The 22,138-nt window shown below is 39.7% G+C and overlaps 1 protein-coding gene across 1 annotated transcript; it reads right to left on the bottom strand.

Annotated features, from left to right (window-relative positions):
• Window positions 1-51: 51 nt before the first annotated feature.
• Window positions 52-20,436, bottom strand: gsna (gelsolin a). Its single transcript, XM_017492625.2, has 16 exons — window positions 20,280-20,436; window positions 14,270-14,467; window positions 13,861-14,015; window positions 12,264-12,425; window positions 11,906-12,055; window positions 11,711-11,800; window positions 11,494-11,626; window positions 10,240-10,544; window positions 9,974-10,107; window positions 9,475-9,565; window positions 4,737-4,907; window positions 3,712-3,886; window positions 3,245-3,366; window positions 2,523-2,600; window positions 2,234-2,294; window positions 52-1,965 (listed from the first exon to the last, which is right to left on the bottom strand). Exons 2-16 carry the CDS (start codon window positions 14,460-14,462, stop codon window positions 1,796-1,798), a joined length of 2,190 nt encoding a protein of 729 aa, XP_017348114.1. The 5' UTR covers window positions 14,463-14,467; window positions 20,280-20,436; the 3' UTR covers window positions 52-1,795.
• Between the last annotated feature and the right edge of the window lie 1,702 nt (window positions 20,437-22,138).

The following is a 22,138-nucleotide window of genomic DNA, read 5'->3' as shown; positions in this document are numbered from 1 at the left end:
CGTTTGTACACTACGGGCCGACCGCAGTAAACACATCAGACAACTTAAAAATGATGCACAGAGCTGTTTTGTTTTTATTGTAACAAATGTAAGGCAGGGCATTGGTTTGGTATCAGTGTAACCGGGTTTATACAACAGAAGCAGCAAAGACTGGAATTTGCCACTACAGCACAGTATTGCATACTGGAAATTTCTTTCTCATGATGGTCCAGGATGATGCTATTCTAAACAAGCCATGGAGACACATACACACCACAGAGTCCACCAGAGGCCCGTTCTTCTTAAGAGGATTGTTGATTTGACATGATCATGGTCCATTCTCGGTTACAAACAAGCAGCAAGCAGTCCGTAAGCTCAAACCTAATCCGGAGCAGATTTACTCTGTATAACCATGATGAGATTGCACATTTAGAAGTGCTTTATTACTAAATATATCGCACAATTATCAAATTGAGGTCATGCAAATGCTAAAAGCAATTTGAACAGCTGTAGCTAGTTCATAAGTCTCCACTACTTATGGGTATACAGTACTTTTTTAATGAAAGTGTTAGCATTGGACCAAAATGAAACCAACAAATGGAAAAAATTTCATTAGCACAAGCAATTTAGTATCCCATAGCTACACTGAACTAAACTGCGCATGTCTTCTGTAGCAAATCAGCGACTCTAATCATGTTTTTGCGTTTCGATTATATGTATCTGCCCTTTCCTGGCAAAGCAGGAGCATGTAGTTATCCCAAACAACTTAATCCACCTAAAATAATCATATTTTCAGGCGTGATTGAAGAACCGAATCCCATTTGGAATGATTATTATCCTGCATGTCATTTAATCATATTATGGGATGTGTGAAGGACAAGGCCCTGGTCATACACTGCATGTGGTCTTTATCAATCCCACAATATCATCTCTAATCTCTGGCGTTCTTTGGTGTTTTAATATCGAACTGTTCAGTAGCACCCAGTGGCGTAACTACTCAAAGTCGGATGGCATCCCTGTGAAACTCCTGAGCATCACTATGAATAGGTTACATGGTGGAAAATTCATGAGCATAGGACTAATGTTTTGGCTTTTACTATTTTTGAGGCACTACATATTCGAATAATTATATATTTCAAATATTCCGTAAAGCGACAAGAAAGTGCACACTAGGGAAGATAGTATTGCTGTTAAAATATTGCCCTTAAAGATCTACTCCTACGTAAAAACAAACTACATGCAAACGTACAGGAAGAACCAGGCTGCGCTATTTTATTAAAACCCACTTTCAGGATCTGTATTTCTGCATCTGTAAAGAGGCCGTTTGTTGTTCTGACGAGTAACAGTATTCTGGAAAATGACAACCTTAAAACAGTAAAACAGTCATGATAATTCTTCATTCCTTGGTGATTCCTAATTTGAGATTTATCATCCATTATAGGAGCAAGAGCTGCGATTCACAAAACATCTCAAATTATGATCGGATTTGTTTTGGTCTTTACAGAAACGGCACTACTGGATAAAAACGTTTCATGAATACCACCTCAGATTACATGATCTACCTTAAAACCAACAACCTATTGCTTAAATACAGCTAGGAATATAATGCCTACATTTAAAATGCAGTAAAAAAAGTGCAATTGGAAATTAAAGCTTCTGACTAAAGACAAGGCTCGGCGTGTACACGTTGCCCTTTTACACTGATCTCTCAGCAACTCCCAAATGCTCCAATGGAAATATGTCAATCAGTGGCAAAGGGCAACTTCCACTGCTACCCTACTAAGGCAGTGGGGTTTTAAAGGTCAGGAGTGAGGGTTCAAATCTCGAGCTCAGCCATGGCGCGGTCCAGAGGGTCGCTGCTCCAGTAGTCGTGGTCCCAGCCCAGGAACCAGCCGGTGAACGTAGGAGGCTCGAAGCCCTGCTTGATCTTCACAATAGGAGTACGGCGATCTCGGTTGGCTGGGTCCGTCTCGATGTAGCGGGCAGCTAAAAGACAGTGAAGAGTTTTATTCCTCGTTCATTTTTATGACATTTTATAATCTATATATTAATACAATACTCATTTAACTATATATCTTTCCTAGAAGTTTCATTATAGATACTAAAAAACGTGTTTTACGGTGAATAACTGAATGAGCTGTAAGTGTACAGGGTTAAACACAGAGCTGTTATCCACTTTAAATCCAAAACATGCATAACACACGTGAGTGTGTTCTATGTATTACTCATAAGTGAGAAATATAATGAGCCTCACCTGAAGCTATTGCCTCGGTCTTTTCCTCCTCTTGTGCGTCATTACCGATCCATACAAACACCTGCAACACAACCGCAGCAGTCAGAAATCCCAGGAGACATGTCTCATGTCAACACGTCTGATTTACATGCGTGCATGCTACTCGAAAATGATTTGAAAGTTATTTCAATAATTAAAAGTTGTTTGAACAGGTTTAAATTTCTGACCGGATTTTTACTGTACAGATCACTGTAAAATGTGGAGCATTCCGTTTGTTTGAGTCACTTGTAAAGGGAGAATCTAATGTTACCTGGTCCCAGGTATCCAGGATCATGACATCATCCATGGCCAGATCATCTTGAGTCATCTCCCCAGGTACCTCCTCAATCTGCACAGAACACAAACAGTGCCGTTATTTGGTTGCTGCATGTGCGTCATTGAACATACAGGACGATTCAACTAACAATTATTTCGATAATTAACTGATACGATTGGTTCAATTCTGGCCAGTCAAATTCAAAATAAAGGCTGATATCCACTGGAAGCTTCATTAACTGAAACACACTGAATCATTTCTGGTGTTGATTTGGAAATGACTCTAAAGCCAAAAGGATCGATTCTTTAATTTTCAACGCCTGGAATCGGCGAGTCGACTCTTTTCGTGATCGACTCCCAGCACTGACGATGTAATGTAAACACAGGATGGTGATCTGATGACTTGACACACAACATCTAGCAAACATATATACAGTGCATGTTAATTAAATTTAAAAAACGGTGTCGCATTTGCAATGCTAATGAGTTAAAAAAAAAAAACGAATAAACTAATTGATTCAAAGAGCTTTGCTACTTGTAGCTGGAAGTGATTTGATGTGGTGCAGTAGGGTGTTTCAAACCATAGACCCTGTAACCTTTAATTAAATTCATGGCTAACTATTTTTACTACTGAATTCTATTGATTTAGTTGATTCGTTGTTGCAGTCCTAAATGCATAATAAATACATAATAAATAGATTTTGTGAAAGCACTCACGATGAAGCGTCCGGTTTTGTTGGAGCAGGCGAACAGTCTGGGTGGGTGAGTGTCCAGCTTATCCTTCAGCCTGGTGGATGTGCGGTACTCCGTCTTTCCTCCCAGAGCTGCCCAGAAGTCACCTGCATATGAATGAACAGCATGAATCGTAGCACATCACAGACAATAACGTAATGACGTAATTACTATATTATATGTAAGGAATAATTATTATAATTTTTTTGAAAACTTGTGGCAAAGTAATCCAAAACACGGTGGTGTGTTGCAGTGCAACGCAAAGTTATTGTTACCAGCATGTATTTCATGAAGTTTTCAAGTTTTTTTTTATCCATTTATAGTTGCATTTAATGTTGTGGTTCCTCCATGAAACATGTTATGTTAGATTGCTGTTATCACCTACGTTATAGCAGCTACAAATACAGCTTGTCATGTTACTAAGAAACCAGTTTAAAAAGCTCTGCTCTTACCGCCCTCTCTGCCCTCTGCGATCTCAGAGGTAGTGACCCCGAGGATGCCACACAGCTCCTGTGCTCCCTGTTTCTCAGTGTCACTGGCACCAACGCCGACCCACATGAAGCAGCCCGATGGAGTCACCAGGACAAAGGCATCGTTGGAGTTCAGGTTTGAGGAAACAGCATCAACCTGGAGAGGGGAATTTCGATAAGCACAAACTCACACTAACTTCTTTAGTATATGGTGTTTCTGTAGTACCAGGCCTGCTAGGTCGACTTTGGCCACCAGAGGCAGACATGAGCAGTCTGCCAGGTAATTACTCTCAATCAGTCTTGCCTGTCCCTGGCTCTATTTAATGGAAGCCTGCCGCTCAGTCTTGAGTTCAATTTGTGAGGGCAAGATTAAGCTGGTATCGGTAATTCTGAAAACTAGAGCTGTACTCTAGCCTTTCTTCTGCGCCAGGTTGGCCTCACCTTGTCAACCTAGCCACCCTCTCGGGTTCTCGAGTTCCTTCTCTTGAGAAACCTTTCCACTTTTGAGTTCACGCTTTCCCTTCAGCCTCTTTGAGAAGAGAAGGTGTTTGTTCTTTGTTTTCAGTTTCACCAAGTGCTCTGTCCCCTGTACTACCTGTGTCTTGGTACTGTAGGTAGCATGTTCAAGTTAGAGTTAGAGTTGCGATTAAAGCTTCCTCTTGCATTCTAATCCCTTAAGCCAATTCTGCACTTGGGCCCATTTTCTCATGTCTCCTGCCTCCCCAATTATATCTTCCTGGCTTAGACCTACGATAATAGCCTGAAATCGGTCTGAGGGGCCTGACCGATATGAAAAATATGTCAAGAAAGTGTTTTTAAATGAAAGAGCTACACATTCAGAGAACGTTCAATATGGTTAAATGTACAACAGTTAATCTTAGTTAAACCTGGATTCACTGATATAAAAGCCTAAAAACAAGCACATGAATTAGACAGCTGTTATTACATTAAAGGATCTCTATAATTCATGTCATGCTCACTGAAGGATATTTGTGTTACATACTGACCTCCACAGCCCGGGTGCATCCCGTTGAGTTGGAGCGCACTTGGAACAGGCGTGTCTGTGCCGGTTCAGTCTGACCTCCATCCCTGGATGTGCCTCCCTGATAGATCACCATGGGCTTTCCACCAAACAGACTCATGAGGTGAGCCGGCTCCTTACCCTGAACCACACGCACCTGAGAAACAGACTTACACAGTTAAATACTACTCAAGATATACCAGAGTTAATCTCGTATTTATTTGAAACCTTTAAAAATAATATAGTGTACAATAAACTGTTAAAATTGCCTAGGAACATCTATACACCTATATAAAGGTATATAGTCTAGAGCAGGATCTAGGGATTTGCCTTGTTATGCTAAAAGTCCTTCTGCCATCCCAAATAGCTAGCCGGCTAGTAACAGTCTAGCAAACTAGCATTCATTTGTCACAGGAAGACACATTTATGATTTCAGGGTTGAGTCTGAATCTTGAATTGTCACATTCTTGGCAAGCTAACAGTACACAAACCTCTCATGAGAACAACCAAAATATTTTTCTCCCGTCAGTGACATTATCTAACTTAGCTAGCTAGCTAACTAGCAAAGCATGCAGGTTCTATGGTAAAAAGCTTCTGGATCCCACAAAATTCTGTACAGTTTGGTCAGTTCAAGCCTCTTTGGTGACATTATTAACTGTGCTTTCTCTCCAAATCAGACTGTTTTACTCCAAATCTATTTATTTATTTATTTTTTTAAAGTAGAAGAACTCCTAGAAAGAAGCAAATGTAAATTTAGCACAGTGTTAACAAATATGAATATATATAATCGGAATCAGCGATCTAAGAAGATCTAACCTTTCAAAATCATGTTTTAGTTCAGAGGTTATTAAAAACTGACTAGTAAATGCAGGAAATTGTTATGATGCCACTTCCTATTAAACAAGTGACTTGTAGAATATTCCAAATATTTTATAGAGGTGAATGTGTTCAGGTAGCAGGGTTGAGTGAATATGAACAAGCGTACATTTTATAAACTGTAATGGATGATTAAATGAAAATGATGTTTCATGCATGTGATGTTAAATGGATCCACACGTTAATGCACAAAATAATATGACCTTTGAAGTCGTTTAATGATTATATTTCAAAGTAAAGCGTAGGTATAGCCGACTGGGACAGTCATAAAGCTATTTTCTAAATGAGGTATAAGTTTCTTAATGTTTTTTTTTTTTTTAATCTTTATGTTACTTATCTAAAATATCGTTGAGAAACACACGTCTATAAAATGTCTCTTACTTTACATATACATATATATATATATATATATATATATATATATATATATATATATATATATATATATATATATAATGTAATGCAGTGTAATATCAGTGGGACACAAATGGAATCCCTGTCATGGGATAATCATGGGAATCATACACTGCATAAAAATGAGGTCATATTATGTATTATTATTATTTTGGAGTTTGTTTTTCTTAAGCAAAGCAGGAGCATCATTTTTAAACCTGCAATGGAGCCTTAATTATCATTCAGTTCTGAAGAGAACAGATCTCAATCCTATGTCTAGGTTCATTTTTACTGCTTCCCACCAGGTGGCATCTGTGAGCCAATCAGATTGAGTGCCCTGTTAATGCTAACATTCTTAGCAGCTTTTTTCTGGCTGGCTGGGTAACTGCGAGCTGGGCAACGGCTGGAAAAACATTGCTTCATCAGGTTTCAGACAAAAAGGGCTCTTTTGCTTCGTCTCCCTCGAACACTGGGACCAACTGTCTCCCTTCCACTCTACTCAGGCTGAATTATACAGTTATTTACTGTTCAGCCTGATTCCAGCCATATTTGGACAAATTAAGTTTCCTAAATGTTCCTCCTGAGGTTTGTGCTTCTGAGGCTGATCTATAAAAAAGTATTTCGAAATGTAGCTTTACCCAGGATCCTGCATCTGACAGCTTATTTGTTCTTAACAGGATTATGGGGTTTGGTTTTTTTTAGCATTTCACATGCAAGAAGTTCACACAACAAATAATGCATTCAGATGTGTGTTTTTCACAACTCTAAAGTGGTTTGTTGGACAGTGAATAGGATAGACCATCAGGATTTGGTGTGACACAAACATCACCAGGTAATAAGGTGTACCATACATGGTGCATGGAAACGTGCAAAGACAAGCAAAAGGATGATCGAAGCTGAGATGAGATGTGAAAGAATGTGAAGGATGTGAAAAGCAGACGTGCCAACATTGCTAACGAAAAAATTCTGCTCCATTCTAATAAATGATAAAACATGCACAGGCTGAACTGATATTTAACTGCAGAAATGTTTAACTTGAAAAAAAAATAGTCCATGTTCATTTTGCAGTCACTTTCTGTCCCAATCTGTGCATCTCAGAGTTCAAATATAGAGAGAGCACGCTGATTATGTTCTTTCATGGAGCGTCTCAATACACAGGAATCATTTGCACTTGTCAAGTGACTCATAGCTCCGGATTGCAACAACAAACATGTATTATACGTTATGTAGCAAGGGGTCACACACAGAAAATGCTATGCCTAACCTGTAAATGTTGGCACCTCTCTGAAAAGGTCAATATTAAATAGACTGTGTCTTTTTAATATCCAGCTGCTGTCTTGTTTAGTGTCTTATACATCTGAGAAAAATAGCTTTATTTCAGATGAACGATCTTCTAGGAGATAGGTATTCTCTGACGTGTGCAACATCCTGAGGAAATTTTTTACACAAACACCACATTTAGTGTCTGTGGTGAGGGATTTATTTATTTATTTGAAAGAGAGACATGCTGGTCTGAGACGGGGCTACCTGAGTAGTGATAGGCGCACCAGCCACCTATAAACACACAAGCAGCAAATACAAAAAGGACAGGAAAGAATGACAAATGAAGATGAAGATGAAGATGGAGCTGAGCAAACATAAAATGTCAGAAGGACAATAAATATACAGTGCCCTCCACTAGTATTGGCACCCTTGGTAAATATGAGCAAAGAAGGCTGTGAACATTTGTCTTTATTGTTGAACCTTTTGATCTTTTGTTAAAAAAAATTATAAATAAAAAAACCCCCACAAAAATACTCTGCTGTCATGGATATAAAAAAAATTGCAAACACAACACAGGTTTATCAAAAAAATATCTTTATTAAATATGTGTTCGCAACAATTATTGGCACACTTTTCGTCAATACTTTGTGCTACCTCCCTTTGCCAAGATAACAGCTCTGAGTCTTCTCCTATAACGCCTGATGAGGTTGGAGAATACATGGCGAGGGATCTGAGATCATTTCTCCATACAGAATCTCTCCAGATCCTTCAAATTTCGAGCTCCACGCTGATGGACTCTCCTCTTCAGTTCACCCCACAGGTTTTCTATGGGTTTTAAGTCAGGGGACTGGGATGGCCATGGCAGGACCTTGAGTTCGTGGTCAGTAAACCATTTCTGTGTTGATTTTGATGCATGTTTTGGATCATTGTCCTGCTGGAAGATCCAACCACAGACCATTTGAAGCTTTCTGGCAGAGGCAGTCAGGTTTTCATTTAATATCTGCTGATATTTGATAGAGCTCATGATGCTATGTATCCTAACAAAATGTCCAGGTCCTCTGGCAGAAAAACAGCCCAAAACATTAAAGCGCCTCCACCATATTTAACCGTGGGCATGAGGTACTTTTCCATATGGCTACCTCTCTGTGTACACCAAAACCACCTCTGGTGTTTATTGCCAAAAAGCTCTATTTTGGTTTCATCTGACCATAGAACCCGATCCCATTTGAAGTTCCAGTAGTGTCTGGAAAACTGGAGATGCTTGAGTTTGTTTTTGGATGAGAGTAGAGGCTTTTTTCTTAAAACCCTTCCAAACAACTTGTGGTGATGTAAGTGACTTCAGATTGTAGTTTTGAAGACTTTCTGACCCCAAGACGCAACTAACTTCTGCAATTCTCCAGCTGTGATCCTTGGAGATTTTTTCGCCACTTGAACCATACTCTTCACAGTGCGTTGAGACCATATAAACCAACGTCCAATTCAAGGTTGATTCATAACATTTCCAGTTGACTGGAACTTCTTAATTATTGCCCTGATGGTGGAAATGGCCATTTTCAATGCTTGTGCTATTTTCTTATAGCCACTTCCCATTTTGTGAAACTCAACAACCTTTTGCCGCACATCACAGCTATATTCCTTGGTCTAACCCATTGTTATGAATGACTAAGTGAATTTGGCCTATGTGTTACCTCATATTTATACCCCTGTGAAACAGCAAGTCATGGTTGAACAATTTCCTGTTCCTAGTCACCCAGGTGTACTAAAACACTTTTTAAATTAACAATGGGAATATACTTCAAATATACGTTTCTTATATGAATTCATAGAGGTGTCAATAATTGTTGTATTTTTTTTTGGATAAATCTGGGTTGTGTTTGGAATTGTTTGACATCCATTAGAGCAGAGAATTTTTGTGAAATTTTTGAACAAAATATCAAAAGTTTAAACAATAAAGACAATTTTTGCATAGCCTTTGCTCATATTTACCAAGGGTGCCAATATTAGTGGAGGGCACTGTATTGTGTATAATGTATGCTGCTTGCTTGGGGAAGATTCAGTTCCAAAATTGGACCTGAGGATATTTTCCACAATACCATATTATATACATCCTATAACTCTTGTATACAAATATAAAATAAATAAATAAATAAAAGACTGACAAATAACAAATGAGGTTGAGGACAATTACTTACCTGCACAGGTCCTCCTCCGAGCTCATCATCCAGCTGCGTGGCCAAGATGGCAGATGCTCCGATTTCATCCTGTGAGGAGTCCAGACCTTGCCTGCAGGAAAAGATTGCGCTCTGTAAACAACTGATCAACAAAGTACTCAGAGTCTGCTGCAACACATCATTCTCAAGCACCTCAGAGTTCTCGACAGACAGTGCTAGCTGCTTGGCTCTATTTAAATAATTCTCTGATTATCTGCTGGAAATAGAAGCACCATGCTTTCCATTATAAACAATGAATAAAAAAAGATCTAATAGCTGCAATGAAGTCAGATTTTAGAAATTTTGGGAATATTTTGGGAATAATTTGGTATATAACAATTATAAATAAAACAACTGGGATGTGCTGTTATAGAAAAATGATCCATTCTGGGGTGTTACCAGTAACTCTGCTTCGTGTCGGGTCCCCAAGTGTTTTATTCCTTATATATTAGATTTGTGAAACAATTTCATGAAATCTTACCAAATGTAGATGATGTGTCCCTGTCTGCCGCCGTGTCTGTAGTTGTAAAGGACGATGTAACTGTCTCCGCCATAGAACTGGCCATACGTAGACGGGTCAACAGGAACCTTGTCAGAACCTTCAATACGCCAGATCTGTAAAGGGAGAATATGAGACGCTCTGTTGTTGCTTTGAAACATTAAACGTTCACAAATCTGCGAGAATGAATATTTGATCGTATTATCTGTCATTATTAATTCAAACCAATGCATGTGCTGAGCTCTCACCTGTTTCTCTCCACGGCCGTCATCAATCATGCCGTGCTGCGCTGCCATGGCATGCGATTCGTGCAGTGTGGCAGCGTCGAATGGCACCTTCTCAATCTTGGCGATGTGGTTGGAAACGTACGCCACGCCCATGCCGTCTGTCTGGTCCACATCACGCCAGTTCTTGAAGAACTGCTTGAACAGTGGAGTCTCGCCCATCTCGGGGAGGATCTGCACCTGAGTGTGCTTCGCGTAGCCCATCTTTTTAATGAAGCCATCTGCTGCTTTCATGGCTGCCTTGCGCTCCTCAACATTGGCGTCCTTTCCTGTTTGGCGGAGGCCAACGGATGTTAAATGCATCGTGACAAAACTTCTATTGTATAATATTGTTCGAGTTTTAAAATCCATGGGATTTTTCGAATTCTTAATACTTCTCGTATTTACTGATGCTTGGCTCAAATTTGTTGACATTATTACTATTTACACCCCAGCGCTGATGAATTCTCAATTCTGATTGGTTTAGAAAATGTGGATTCATTTTCTCTAAAAAATGGTAGTTTTGGCAATCATTCAAATCACAGGTTTATATTACTGCACTCAACTTACACAGGGAAATATTACATATTACTGAAAAATAATCATCTTTGGGGTGGTAACTTTGTGTCCGTCTAATCACGCCACCCTGTCATTGATTATTTTCCTATAATAGCACGCCCGGCCACATTCAATATGCAAATGATTAGAGATGAGGTATGCAAAGGCTTTTAGCCACTAAACCTGCATGCTAAACTAGTTGTGTAACTTGGCTAACATTTGTGATTATAAAAATATGAGGTTTTATGTTGTATTTTGACAAGTTTGGCTACTAGCTAGCTAGCTTTTTGGGACGACAGGAGCTCATGAGGGTGTTTACAATGTGTGCATCATGAGTATTCATTGAGTCTGGTTTCAAAATCAAAATCTTTATTTTCAGGGGTCATGGGTACTTGGGTGGCTGTGGCTCAGAGCGGGTTGTCCACTAATCGTAGGGTTGGCGGTTCGATTCCCGGCCCACATGACTCTACATACCAAAGTGTCCTTGGGCAAGACACGGAACCCCAAGTTGCTCCGGATGGCAAGTTAGCGCCTTGCATGGCAGCTCTGCTACCATTGGAGTGTGAGTGTGTGTGGGAATGGGTGAATAAAAGCGCTTTATATGTGCAGACCATTTACCATTACCATTGACCATTTAAAGATACTAAGTTGAGGCTGATGTCTTTGGCTTTGCTTGCTTACCTTTCCAGACAAAGATCTTGCCATCTGGACCATGATCCAGAATAAAGCAATCCGTGGACTCCAGAGCACTCTGGGTAAAAGGGTTCTCATCAGCCACCAATGCCATAGCCATGGTGCCGCTAGCGTCCGAAACCTGTAGATTAGAAAAATGCACTTCAGGCAAGGAGTTAAATAAGAGCTGTCTTCACTGTTTCATCTGTTTGAATAGTCAGAGCACCTTGTACAGTTTAGCCAGTTTCCTGTTGGACGCATCTGCTTTGACATCATCATCAGCTCCTTCAGGCAGGTCTGGTTTTGCTCCTAGAACCTGTCGTCAGATATGGAAACTTTTTTTAAGAGACTCTTCTTGACTAAGCATAAACATTGCTGTTAGTACAGTCGGAATATATTTATTTTTAGGTTGACTCTTTACCTCAAGGATCTTTTCTCGTTCCACACCTTCGTCACACACGTACACACGGGCTCTCCCGCTACGCTCGTTATCACGGATTGCCTTGGCAAGCTGAGTGGCCTTCAGCTTCTCAAAGCGATTGCTCTTGGATCCACACCACTGGTAGATCTCCTGAAATACACAGAAATGGTCGACGAGTAAGGAATAAATCACGCCAGGATGATTTACAATGATGCAGTTGATTATTTAACATAACTATAACTCCTTCCAGAAAACCTAACTAATATCAACTATTACACATGTCCCTGTGTAAGTTACTATAGAAACGTTAAGATTGACCCGTCTTCCTTCATTTCCTTCATGCCCATGAGATACTCACATTGCCGAGGTCCAGGATGAAGCAGTCGCCTTGGTTAAAGCTGTCCCAGCTGACCGGCACCTCTGTTGCCCTTACGACACGACGACCTTTGACCTGGAGCACCCGTTGCACCACAACCTCGTTGGTGACAACGTGCTTAAACCCTGACGCAACTCCTCCTTTCTGAAACGAAGACAAAAGATTAAAGTCAGGAAGCTGGTTTTCAGTGACATCACTACCACTGCATCTGTGTGTACACTGGAGACTGATGCACTGAAAGCCCATTTCACACCATACACATAAAGAGCCATATTAACTCGCAGCTGCTCCCATCACTGCGATCTGCCTTTTGAAATTCAAAACAAGAAATCAAGAAATATGTGAAAGGTTTTCAACAAATATAACAATATTACTGTGGTAGTCTCTACACTTTTGCACTCCATCTGATTGAATATGCACTTAGTTTTTCTTTCTGAAGTAATCAGGACTGTATCTCACTCCCTCAGTGAGAGTCCTTTTCTTTAGGGGTCAAAAGTAATTGCCCATTTGGAATGCATTTCATTTACTATTTTATATAACAACATGTATATACAGCAGCAAATAATTTCAATATTAAAAACTGACTAAGCAGCGACAGTTTCCTGATGCTTTTTCTTTAAAACAGGTACAGTTCACTTAGATTTTGTAGAAAATGATAGAAAATTACAGTCATCTAGTACAAGATCCTCCATTTAAACTAGCTTTACTAACCCGAGAAGGACACAAGCATTACAATTCCTGACTCTTCAGTGCAGAAAAAGAGTCAAAAATCAACATTCAGAGGATCAACAAGCTTGATCTGTATCAAGAGAATATACTGGAAGCATGTGACATGCCCATTAGACTGTTTTACTGCGAGTCAAATTAATGAACCACCTGCTCCAGTTTATTAAGGCCTATAATATTTGCTAATATTGAGACTGTGCACATATTTCTTCAGTGCAAACAGGGGTACAGAGACTGCATGCTCAAACAAAGAGTTTTAGACTACTAATGGATGACAAAACCATTTTGCAAAGATACTATCCTTCACTTTCTGGCCTCGGGGTCTTTTCAGTGTACTGTAGTGTTCGCTGTTCTGAGATCACGTCTGCAATGAGTTCAGAACAACATACTGTTCCAACAAGGCCAGAAATTAAGTATGTATTTTATCACATGAATTCTAGTTTTCATATGTACTCAGTTTGCTCGGATGCAGATCCGCTTTCCAGCGGCCGTTCCGAAACAGAAAACAAAAGCACTCCTTAAATGTTCGGTTTGGGTGGCTGTGTTTATTTGCATGCTCCTTTTTAGTAGACCATCTGAAAAACTAACCACACCCACAAGCACAAACTTGTAAATACTTGTAAAAACTACAAAGTCTGTAAATACTTTATGGCTTTTTAGGTTATATTTGACTAGTGTAGAAATTCTAAAATCAGCAGGATGTTTATTTACTGCTAGGTATTGTATATTGTAGGAAAAACAGGACAAACCCTGCACAAGTACAGCCCGTATTTACAATACTACATGTGGATGTGACCTTTAATAATGGAAAACGGGACAATTTTAAACCCTGTTTCATGTGCATGTCACTTACCATGTACTGCAGACCTTTCTTAAAGTAGCCCAGAAACGTTTTAGATTCGTGTCCCTGGACCTCACGGTATTGTATGGGTTTTCCACCCAGGTGATCATCCAGCTGCACTGTAAATATGGCAGCTGATCCACTTTCATCCTGCGTGCAAGCGTCACCTGGAAGACACAAGCAAAAAAACAATTGCACGGGTTTGACCATCGTATAAACGTTACGGTCCAATTAACTGCTGTAGAACAGTGCTGAAGGAAATCTTAACCAACTGAGGTCACTGGAACCATTTTGACATGATCAACTGCTAATTTATAACAAATTTCTCACCCTAGTTCTTGTACTGAGGCTTACTTTAGTGCAAAAGTGCTAAAAGCTTTGGATCCGATCAGGCCAAAGCTCATATAGATGACAGTCTTACCCAGCCAGAAGTGGAGGTCGTACTGCAGGTTACCGGAGCGCTGTTTGACGGTGTTGAGGACCACATAGGCATCGCCTGTGTAGAACCCACCATACAGGTTCTCTGGTACAGCAACCAGGTCAAAATTCTCAACCCTCCACACCTGCAGTCCAGGCTGCTGGCCTGCCTTCTCAAACTCAGGATGGTACACCATACTGTCTGGAAAGAAAAATACAGAGCTCACAGACGAGGACCGTATTCTGCAAATTCTCAGTCCAGAAACATGCCTCAGTGATTAATTCATTCATCTTTAAAAACTGCTTTATCCTTAATGTGGTCATGGTGGATCCGGAGTCTATCCCAGGAACAATTGGTGCAAGGTGAGAATACACCCTGGATGGGACACCAGTTCAGCACAGAGAACCATGCACACATATTCACAAACTTATTCTCCATGGACATGAGGAGACACGGACAAAACTCCACACAGATCGTAACCTGTGCTCTGGATCAAACCGGGGACCCAGGAGCGGTGAAGCAGCAATGCTACCTGGCCCGCCTCAATGACTCACTATTCCAAAATGCTAAACTGAAACAAATTTGTGAGGATGACAAATTATTGTTATTTTCCTACATATACACACTTGACCTATTCAACCATCAACCTTAATATGGTCGCAATACATCAGGCTACTAACAGAGGATTTTGAATTCAATTCTATTCTATTTGTACAGCACTTTTTACAATAGACACTGTCACAAAGCAGCTTTACAGAAATCCAGATTTAGAGTTATATTTTGAGCGCTAATGTGCAAGCCAGAGGTGATATGGTGACTCCCAAACTCCCTGACGACATGAGGAAGAAACTTTTGAAAGGAACCAGACTCAAAAGGGAACCTGTCCTCTTCTGGATGCCGGATAGTTGGATTATATGGTGAAGCAGAGTAAAGACAAACAGTACTAAGTGTGATGAAAGGCGGTTCAGTAGGAGCAGACTATGTTTCAAAGGCAAATCCTTGAAATACACAGTTGAAATACCCCTGTGAGCTCTACGCATTAAAATCACTAGTTTGGTGCAAAAACTGAATACAGAGAAGTTTCCCTGTTGTCATGTTTTGAACTTAAGTCGCCAACTCTGAACACAAACCCTTAGCTTTTAAACGGTAATTCTTAGGTGATTAGGTCCACTGTACAACACCTTGCCTAGCATACAGAACACTTACAAAACTGGGAGTCTAAATAAACCCAGGGACTGGAAGTTGTTTTTTTCCCCCTGTGCTGAAGGACATTTAGACCAAGCCCACATGAAGAGGAAGAGCTGTGACTCAGGCTAGCAGTATGAGAACAGCAGCTGCTGCCTGCTAAAACATTTGCTCCAGCTGCCTTTCCTAACACCCACATATACATACAAACACTGAGTGCAAGCATACCCACTGAGCATTAACATAGTTCTGCATCAGTTTTGGCATGACACTGGGATTGGGGGCACATGTTGGCAGAGACACTTGTGGTGGGCGTTTGAGGATGTTTGAAATTTTTTAGGTCCACCCCAATCCTCTTGTAAAAATAAGAGAGACAGGCCAAAAACAGGGAGCACACAGAGGCAGTAGATAGCATTAGAAGTCCTCACAAGGCGTACTGTAGACCGTGAAACGTTGGGTAGGCTGTATACCATAGTAATATGTCATATAGGTTCTGGGAATGATCCACAACCCAAATAACATGTGACAGTCCATTTCCATTTATGGATGAGGCAAAATGGGTTGATCAGTTGGGCTACAGACCAACAGAATTTCAACATCTGGAGTTTAGCGGTTGCTGAGGTCAGACCAAATATGAATAAAATTTGCCCAACATAAAAGCCAATTCACTGAAAGGGAAAGGACGTGGGATGTGAAAGATGGTAGTGGGTATTTGGGCTTCGTGCCAATTTTATCCAGGTAAACTTTAACCTCTTGTCTGCCAATAGACTGTGATTTGTCATCGGTAAAATAAAAGTAGTAATCGCACTCAACCTTTTGCATTTGTTTTCCCGAGTGTTGATCTGAAGAAGAAAGAAAAAAAATAACTAGCAGTCTAATGTAATCCCTACATTATCTTTTATTTTACCTCAATTTTTCTCTCCGTCTGCTAGGATTTTCATGTTAGACATTTTACACATGTGGACCTAAAAAAAAATGGCAACTCAGTGTACACAGTCTAGTATGATACAGTGTAAAATTCATAGTGTATAATCTAGTCATTTGGGGCAAATAAAAAACATCATTGTGTTAAGAATCAAGCTATCAGTCGCAGTAAATATTAACTTCCGTAGGCCTTAAAACCAATTAAACATATCACTAAAGAATATACCGCAGAAGTCCGGGTCTATTCCGCTTTTACAGTACCAATGAAACTGACCAGGTATTCCCTTTTTATTCTTACAATTTAGGGAAGTGGTTGCTTCATTAAAGTACTAGTTCTGGTCTTGGTTTAAAATCTGAGAAGACCAAATACAGGTCAAGATGTACATGAAAGGACACCAAGCATAGTGGTGTTCAAATCTTAAACATTGTAAAAAATAAAAAAAATAAAATAAACTGTGGTTGAACTGGTGTTTGCCTCGTAGGTGATCGAGTTACTAAAATATTGTGGTAAACTTTCCTGTCTATGAAGTCATCTATTACGCCAAACTGTTAGAGGTACTGAATAATAAATCTGTGCATAAAATAGGGTTATTAAATTACAGTAGCTTATTTAATAATGCACCACACCCAAAGCCAGCTGTATTTTGTGTCTTGGAAACACAGCTACACTAAAGGCTTGCCTTTAACCTTGCTTTTATTAAATTTAAATCAGTATCAAGGAATACATTCTAGACAAGACTATTTTTTAGATGTGAAGAACTGTGCTGAACAAAAACACTTAACAGGCCCCTGTAGACATGCTCTTGTCACTGAAGAAGCATTGTAATTAGATCTTTATCAAGGGATTTAATGGGTGTGTATATGCGTGTGTGTGTGTGTTGTACACAAGTGAAGTTGGAATCTTTTCCCTAGCTCGACACATTCACACTTCGTTCTCGCACTTCGATTCATCATGTCGGAGAAGAAACAGAATCAGTGCAGCCATCGCAGTTTACTTTAGATTTCCATCCTACTCTGTGAGTGAGAGTGGTAACCCAAACAGTGTTATAAATAACCCAGGTCACATGACTGATGTATGCCTCGTGTGCTCATGGGAAGAGAAAAAAAAAAAACAGGCAGGGGCTTTGAAGGGAAGAGTCTCAGTCAGTCAACATGCAATCCAAGCTACATATAAAAGACTGTTTACATAGACTATAATTATGTATGGAATAAAACATTTTATGGAGTAGTGTTATAGGAAAATAATCAACAAACAACAATCAACAAAATATGATAATGCAACTCGGCACAAAGTTACTGTTACCAGCTCAAAGTTGATTATTTTCCTACAACAGTATGTCCTGAAGTGTTTTATTCCTCTTATACCACAGCAATATGTCAAACATTATAAGTTTTATTTGTGAAAGAACAACTCATTGTACCTTTTGGGTGTTTATAACGTCCACAAGACTGTTATCAGTCATCTGAGGTTATTGTATCAGTAAGCAGTCATACTCTCACCGACTTCTCTTTATTTCTCATGTCAATAACACAAAAACCGTATAGAGCACCTTAAACGAATTCGACCGTTACAGATTCCACTTTTTCTCACTCACATTCTTGATAACCCTGTTCCATGCCTACACAAGTTCCTTGAGTTCATTTATGAAAACACACATGATCGAGTGTCCCTGTCTGACTCATTCTCACCACACTGAGATCCCAGCCTCCCGACTCCTTCTCCTTCAGCCCTTTATATTGAGCACAGCAAAATAGTGACCGCTTCAGCAAAAAACCCACTCAGCATTGTGTTTACCCAGCATGACTACACCTTTACGCCACCTTCACACAACATACAGTAAAAAGAAAATGCGATGAGGAGACCATATAAGGGTTCAAAGTCTGCTGTGGGCACAAATGCATGCTGTAATTGTAAGCTACTGTACTGTATTGTTCTGTAAACACTAACTGAGGATAGATGTTGATCTGAGAGCGCTGTGTTGGTAGCAAGGCTGTAATTTAATGCAGGGGTGGATCTGAAGAAGGTTTAGAGCAGCAGGAATAAGCGGAAGGAAAAAGTTAGTGTGTACAGCATGAGAGGATTAGGAGTGTGGTGGTTGGACAGTGGACTCGTCAGTCTACACTTCCTTCTCTGACAAGGAACTAGAATAATTTTAGCCTGCAACTGAAAAACCCAGAGGTAAACACAATGGTTGTAGCAGATCAGCAAGCTCATCCCTCATTAGTGCGTTATCAGTCGTTATACCACAGTGTTTTAGAATTCTCTACTCCAATTGGTCGAAAGGTGTTGATTAATTTGCAGATAGTAGTCTGGGCTGCAAGGCAAATCAGAGGTTTAAATACACAGGGATTTGCATGGCGGAAACTCCCCTGGAAAACCATACATTCTCATTTTCTTCACTTCAAATCGGATGCATTGACATTAAAACACATACCCTACTGTAACCATCATTTGTCGTTACACTGAAATTCCACAAAGCGATGACAACGTTAGACCATGCACTTCCTTTTGTGGTAAAGTTAGGGCACAATGTTTAGTTGTTTTGCCTGGGTTTCCATGGTAACAAACATGAGACATAAGCTTAGTAATCAAAACAGGAAACCTCTACACTATGTAATACTTCTTCAATTAATGCTGTATATCTAGCATACAGACTGTAGCCAACATAATATGTATCAGAAAATCCCTTTTTTTTTTCAGAAAAAATTTGCATGCTTGAGTATACCCCTGTAGAGTATCCTTTTAACCTTTCCATCAGGATTCAAGACATTAAGAACTAGAGAGGGGATTTTAAATCTCTATAAAGCCGTGTGAGATAACCTACTTTTAGTACATAGTTTAATTTGCTGCAACGCATTACGCTAATACACAATTGAGTGGGCAATATACTGCAACACTGCAGGCCATTATTTCAGTCATATAGTGAACATGAATCATTGCACTGAATTACCAGACATTTTAGGATATTGATGCCCCAAGGTGACAACGAACAACACTATTCATCTATTGATTAGGAAAGAATGTTGCTACACTGGTTTGAAACGAAACAACTGCTCTTTTCAAGTACTATATTTGCTTTAATAACTATATCTTTATCTTTTCTTCCAGGAAATTCAGAGCAGTGATTGTGAATTGGCCTAAATTGTGTACACTGGCTCTGTAATTCATTTTTACCTCGCCATATATGGCCTGGATGTGCTGAAAGGGCAGTGGAAATGAGGATGGCTGTAAAACAGTTACAGTTTGACTCTGGATCAGTAATGCATGCCAATTAACGCTCTTCAGTAGGGGAACTAGTTGAAGGAAGTACTTATTTACAGTTGCTCATTGGGGTGAGGAAGTTATGCAAAATTATGACTGACACAGGATACAAGTGAGGATTATGGGCTTTGCTCAAGGACCCAATTATGACAGCGCTGGGGTTTGAACTTGCACCCTACTGGTTATTAAACCAAAACCTTAACCAGTGAGCCACCCCAACCCAATTTACTACGCAGCCTGATACGATATGGGAATTCTGGCTCTTTTCAGTAAATCAGTTCATTTGACTCAGCTCACTGACTCACATTTTTTCCCTAACTTTTTTTTTCTAACCAGTGATTGTTTTTCTTTGCCTAAGTATTTTGTTTAAGCAACTCTACTCTACTCTACTCTACTCTACTCTACTCTACCCTCTTATTAACAAAATAATATTACTTTGCTTACACTGTAACAATAACGGCAATAAAAAAAAATTAGCTCATATATGGGAGTCGGTTCTCAACGTTAACCTAAAATAACCGGCTCAACTGAACCGATTCGTCCTGGAACGACACATCATTAGTATCTACAGTCTTCTAGGACAGTTTGCAGTCGCTCGTAATTAAGTAATGCTGCTTAAACATACACAGAAAAACGTCTTACCTGCTGTTGAGTGATGTCTTCTGGGTGTGACTACGGGAGCTGAGTGTCCTGTCTCGGTGTGCAGAATAAACACAGAGCGCTTTGACTGTAATCTGGACCGGGAGACGCCCCTCTGACACAGCGCTGCAGGAGGAGGAGAGGGCGGTGCCACTGGAGTGTTTAATCCCCGCAGGGAAATTAGAGAGGGGTTAGTCTCCAATACGGTCCATTCTGAAGTGATGAACCCTACGTAGGGCACTTGGAATAGGGACAGGCCCACGGCAGCCATTTTTAGGGTCGTTTAAAACTTCAAAGGGGCTCGGACTCCAGGGCAACTACCAATGAGTACTTTGCTCGCGAGAGCTTTTAAATTGTTTTTATGCTGAATAACAAAATGGCGGCTACAAAACTCAGCCTTAAATGTAGACCAAGTTCAAGTAGTCCACCGAATAAAAATGAATATAGGTGATAAATGTATTTTTTTTTATTATTATTATTATTTGCTGCTGTTGTGTTTCATGGCAAAAAAATAATAAAGTTCCTGGAATGAGTTGCAAATATACTTAAAAATGCAAGTATACTTAAAATTTATATTTGAATTTTATTTATTTATTTTTAATAAAAGTGATTAACTTTTATTTGCTCAAAACACAAAAATACAATTTGTAATTAGCATAAGTATTATACTGGTACGTTGTTATATACATAAAATGAAATGGTCTGGGAAGATGTAGCTAAAACACAACTTGAAGGCTGCATGGACTTAATTTTTTAATTTCATTTGCTTTATTTCATTTGTTGTTGAATGTTTAAATAAAGAAAGAATCAAAATAAAGCATCACCCAAAGCTGTCAAAAATGAGAAAGTTAGTCCAGATTAGAAAGATTATGCAACTAAAATGAATAAAACAGCTGAAAGTAGCCTAGTGCTGTCGCAAATAAGCTATTTGGTGTAGGTTTCATGTTTTACCTCACTACCTGAGTATTTATTATTTATTTATTTTATTTTATTTTTTTATTTAAGGAATTTTTGTTCAAGCCCCGCCTCCTGCGTGGTGTTCACATTCAAGCCACGCCTCTTTAGCAACGTGCTTTGGGATTGGCTATATATTATAATTATATAGTATATAATATTATATTATAAATGAGAGTCTACTAATATAAAACATTATGTTCATGTTTTTTCTAAATGTTTCATATGTGATAGGAAAACTTGGATTTCCAAAGCATGAGAATTTGCTGCCATCTTCTGTTCAAATATTCACTTTCAGGCCTGGAATGGAGGAAAGGGGATTTTTTGTTTGTTTGACAAATGGATATTTTTTCAAATATAGGCTACTTAAGACACCAAGGTTTAAGTATTGATTTATTTTCTGCACTAGCACGAGTGGTGAGTACAGTGGCATAGTGGTTATCACGATTGCCTTGCACCTCTACGGTTGGGGGCTCGAATCCCACCTCCGCCCTGTGTGCACAGAGCCGCCATTCTTTCCCCATGCCTCAGGGCCCCCTCCAGGCACCCTAGCCAGCCAGGCCCCCCCCCCCCCCCCCCCCCCCCAGGCACCCTAGCCAGCCAGCCCCCCCCCCCCCCCCCAGTCCAAAGACATGCTGATTGGCATTTGCAAAATTGTCCGTAGTGTGTGTTCCTCAGTGACCCACTGAAGATGAAAGAATGAACTTACCATCTGATTCTGAAGTTTCTAATATTTGAAACAAAATGATTCATTTTTTAAACTCTTTAAGGCTATGCTGAATTTTGCACTGCACTGTAAGTACAAAAGGGTCCCTAAAGAGCTCTTTGGTATGTGGCCCCTTGGCAAAACCTTAAAGAGTCTATGTAGACATCTACAGCAGAAGGTTCTCCTGTCACAGACTTTTCTC

The sequence above is a fragment of the Ictalurus punctatus genome, chromosome 18 (assembly GCF_001660625.3).
Source record: "Ictalurus punctatus breed USDA103 chromosome 18, Coco_2.0, whole genome shotgun sequence".
NCBI classification, from domain to species: domain Eukaryota; kingdom Metazoa; phylum Chordata; class Actinopteri; order Siluriformes; family Ictaluridae; genus Ictalurus; species Ictalurus punctatus.
Note: the sequence above shows the minus strand (reverse complement) of the source record. Positions and strands in the feature narration are given on the sequence as shown.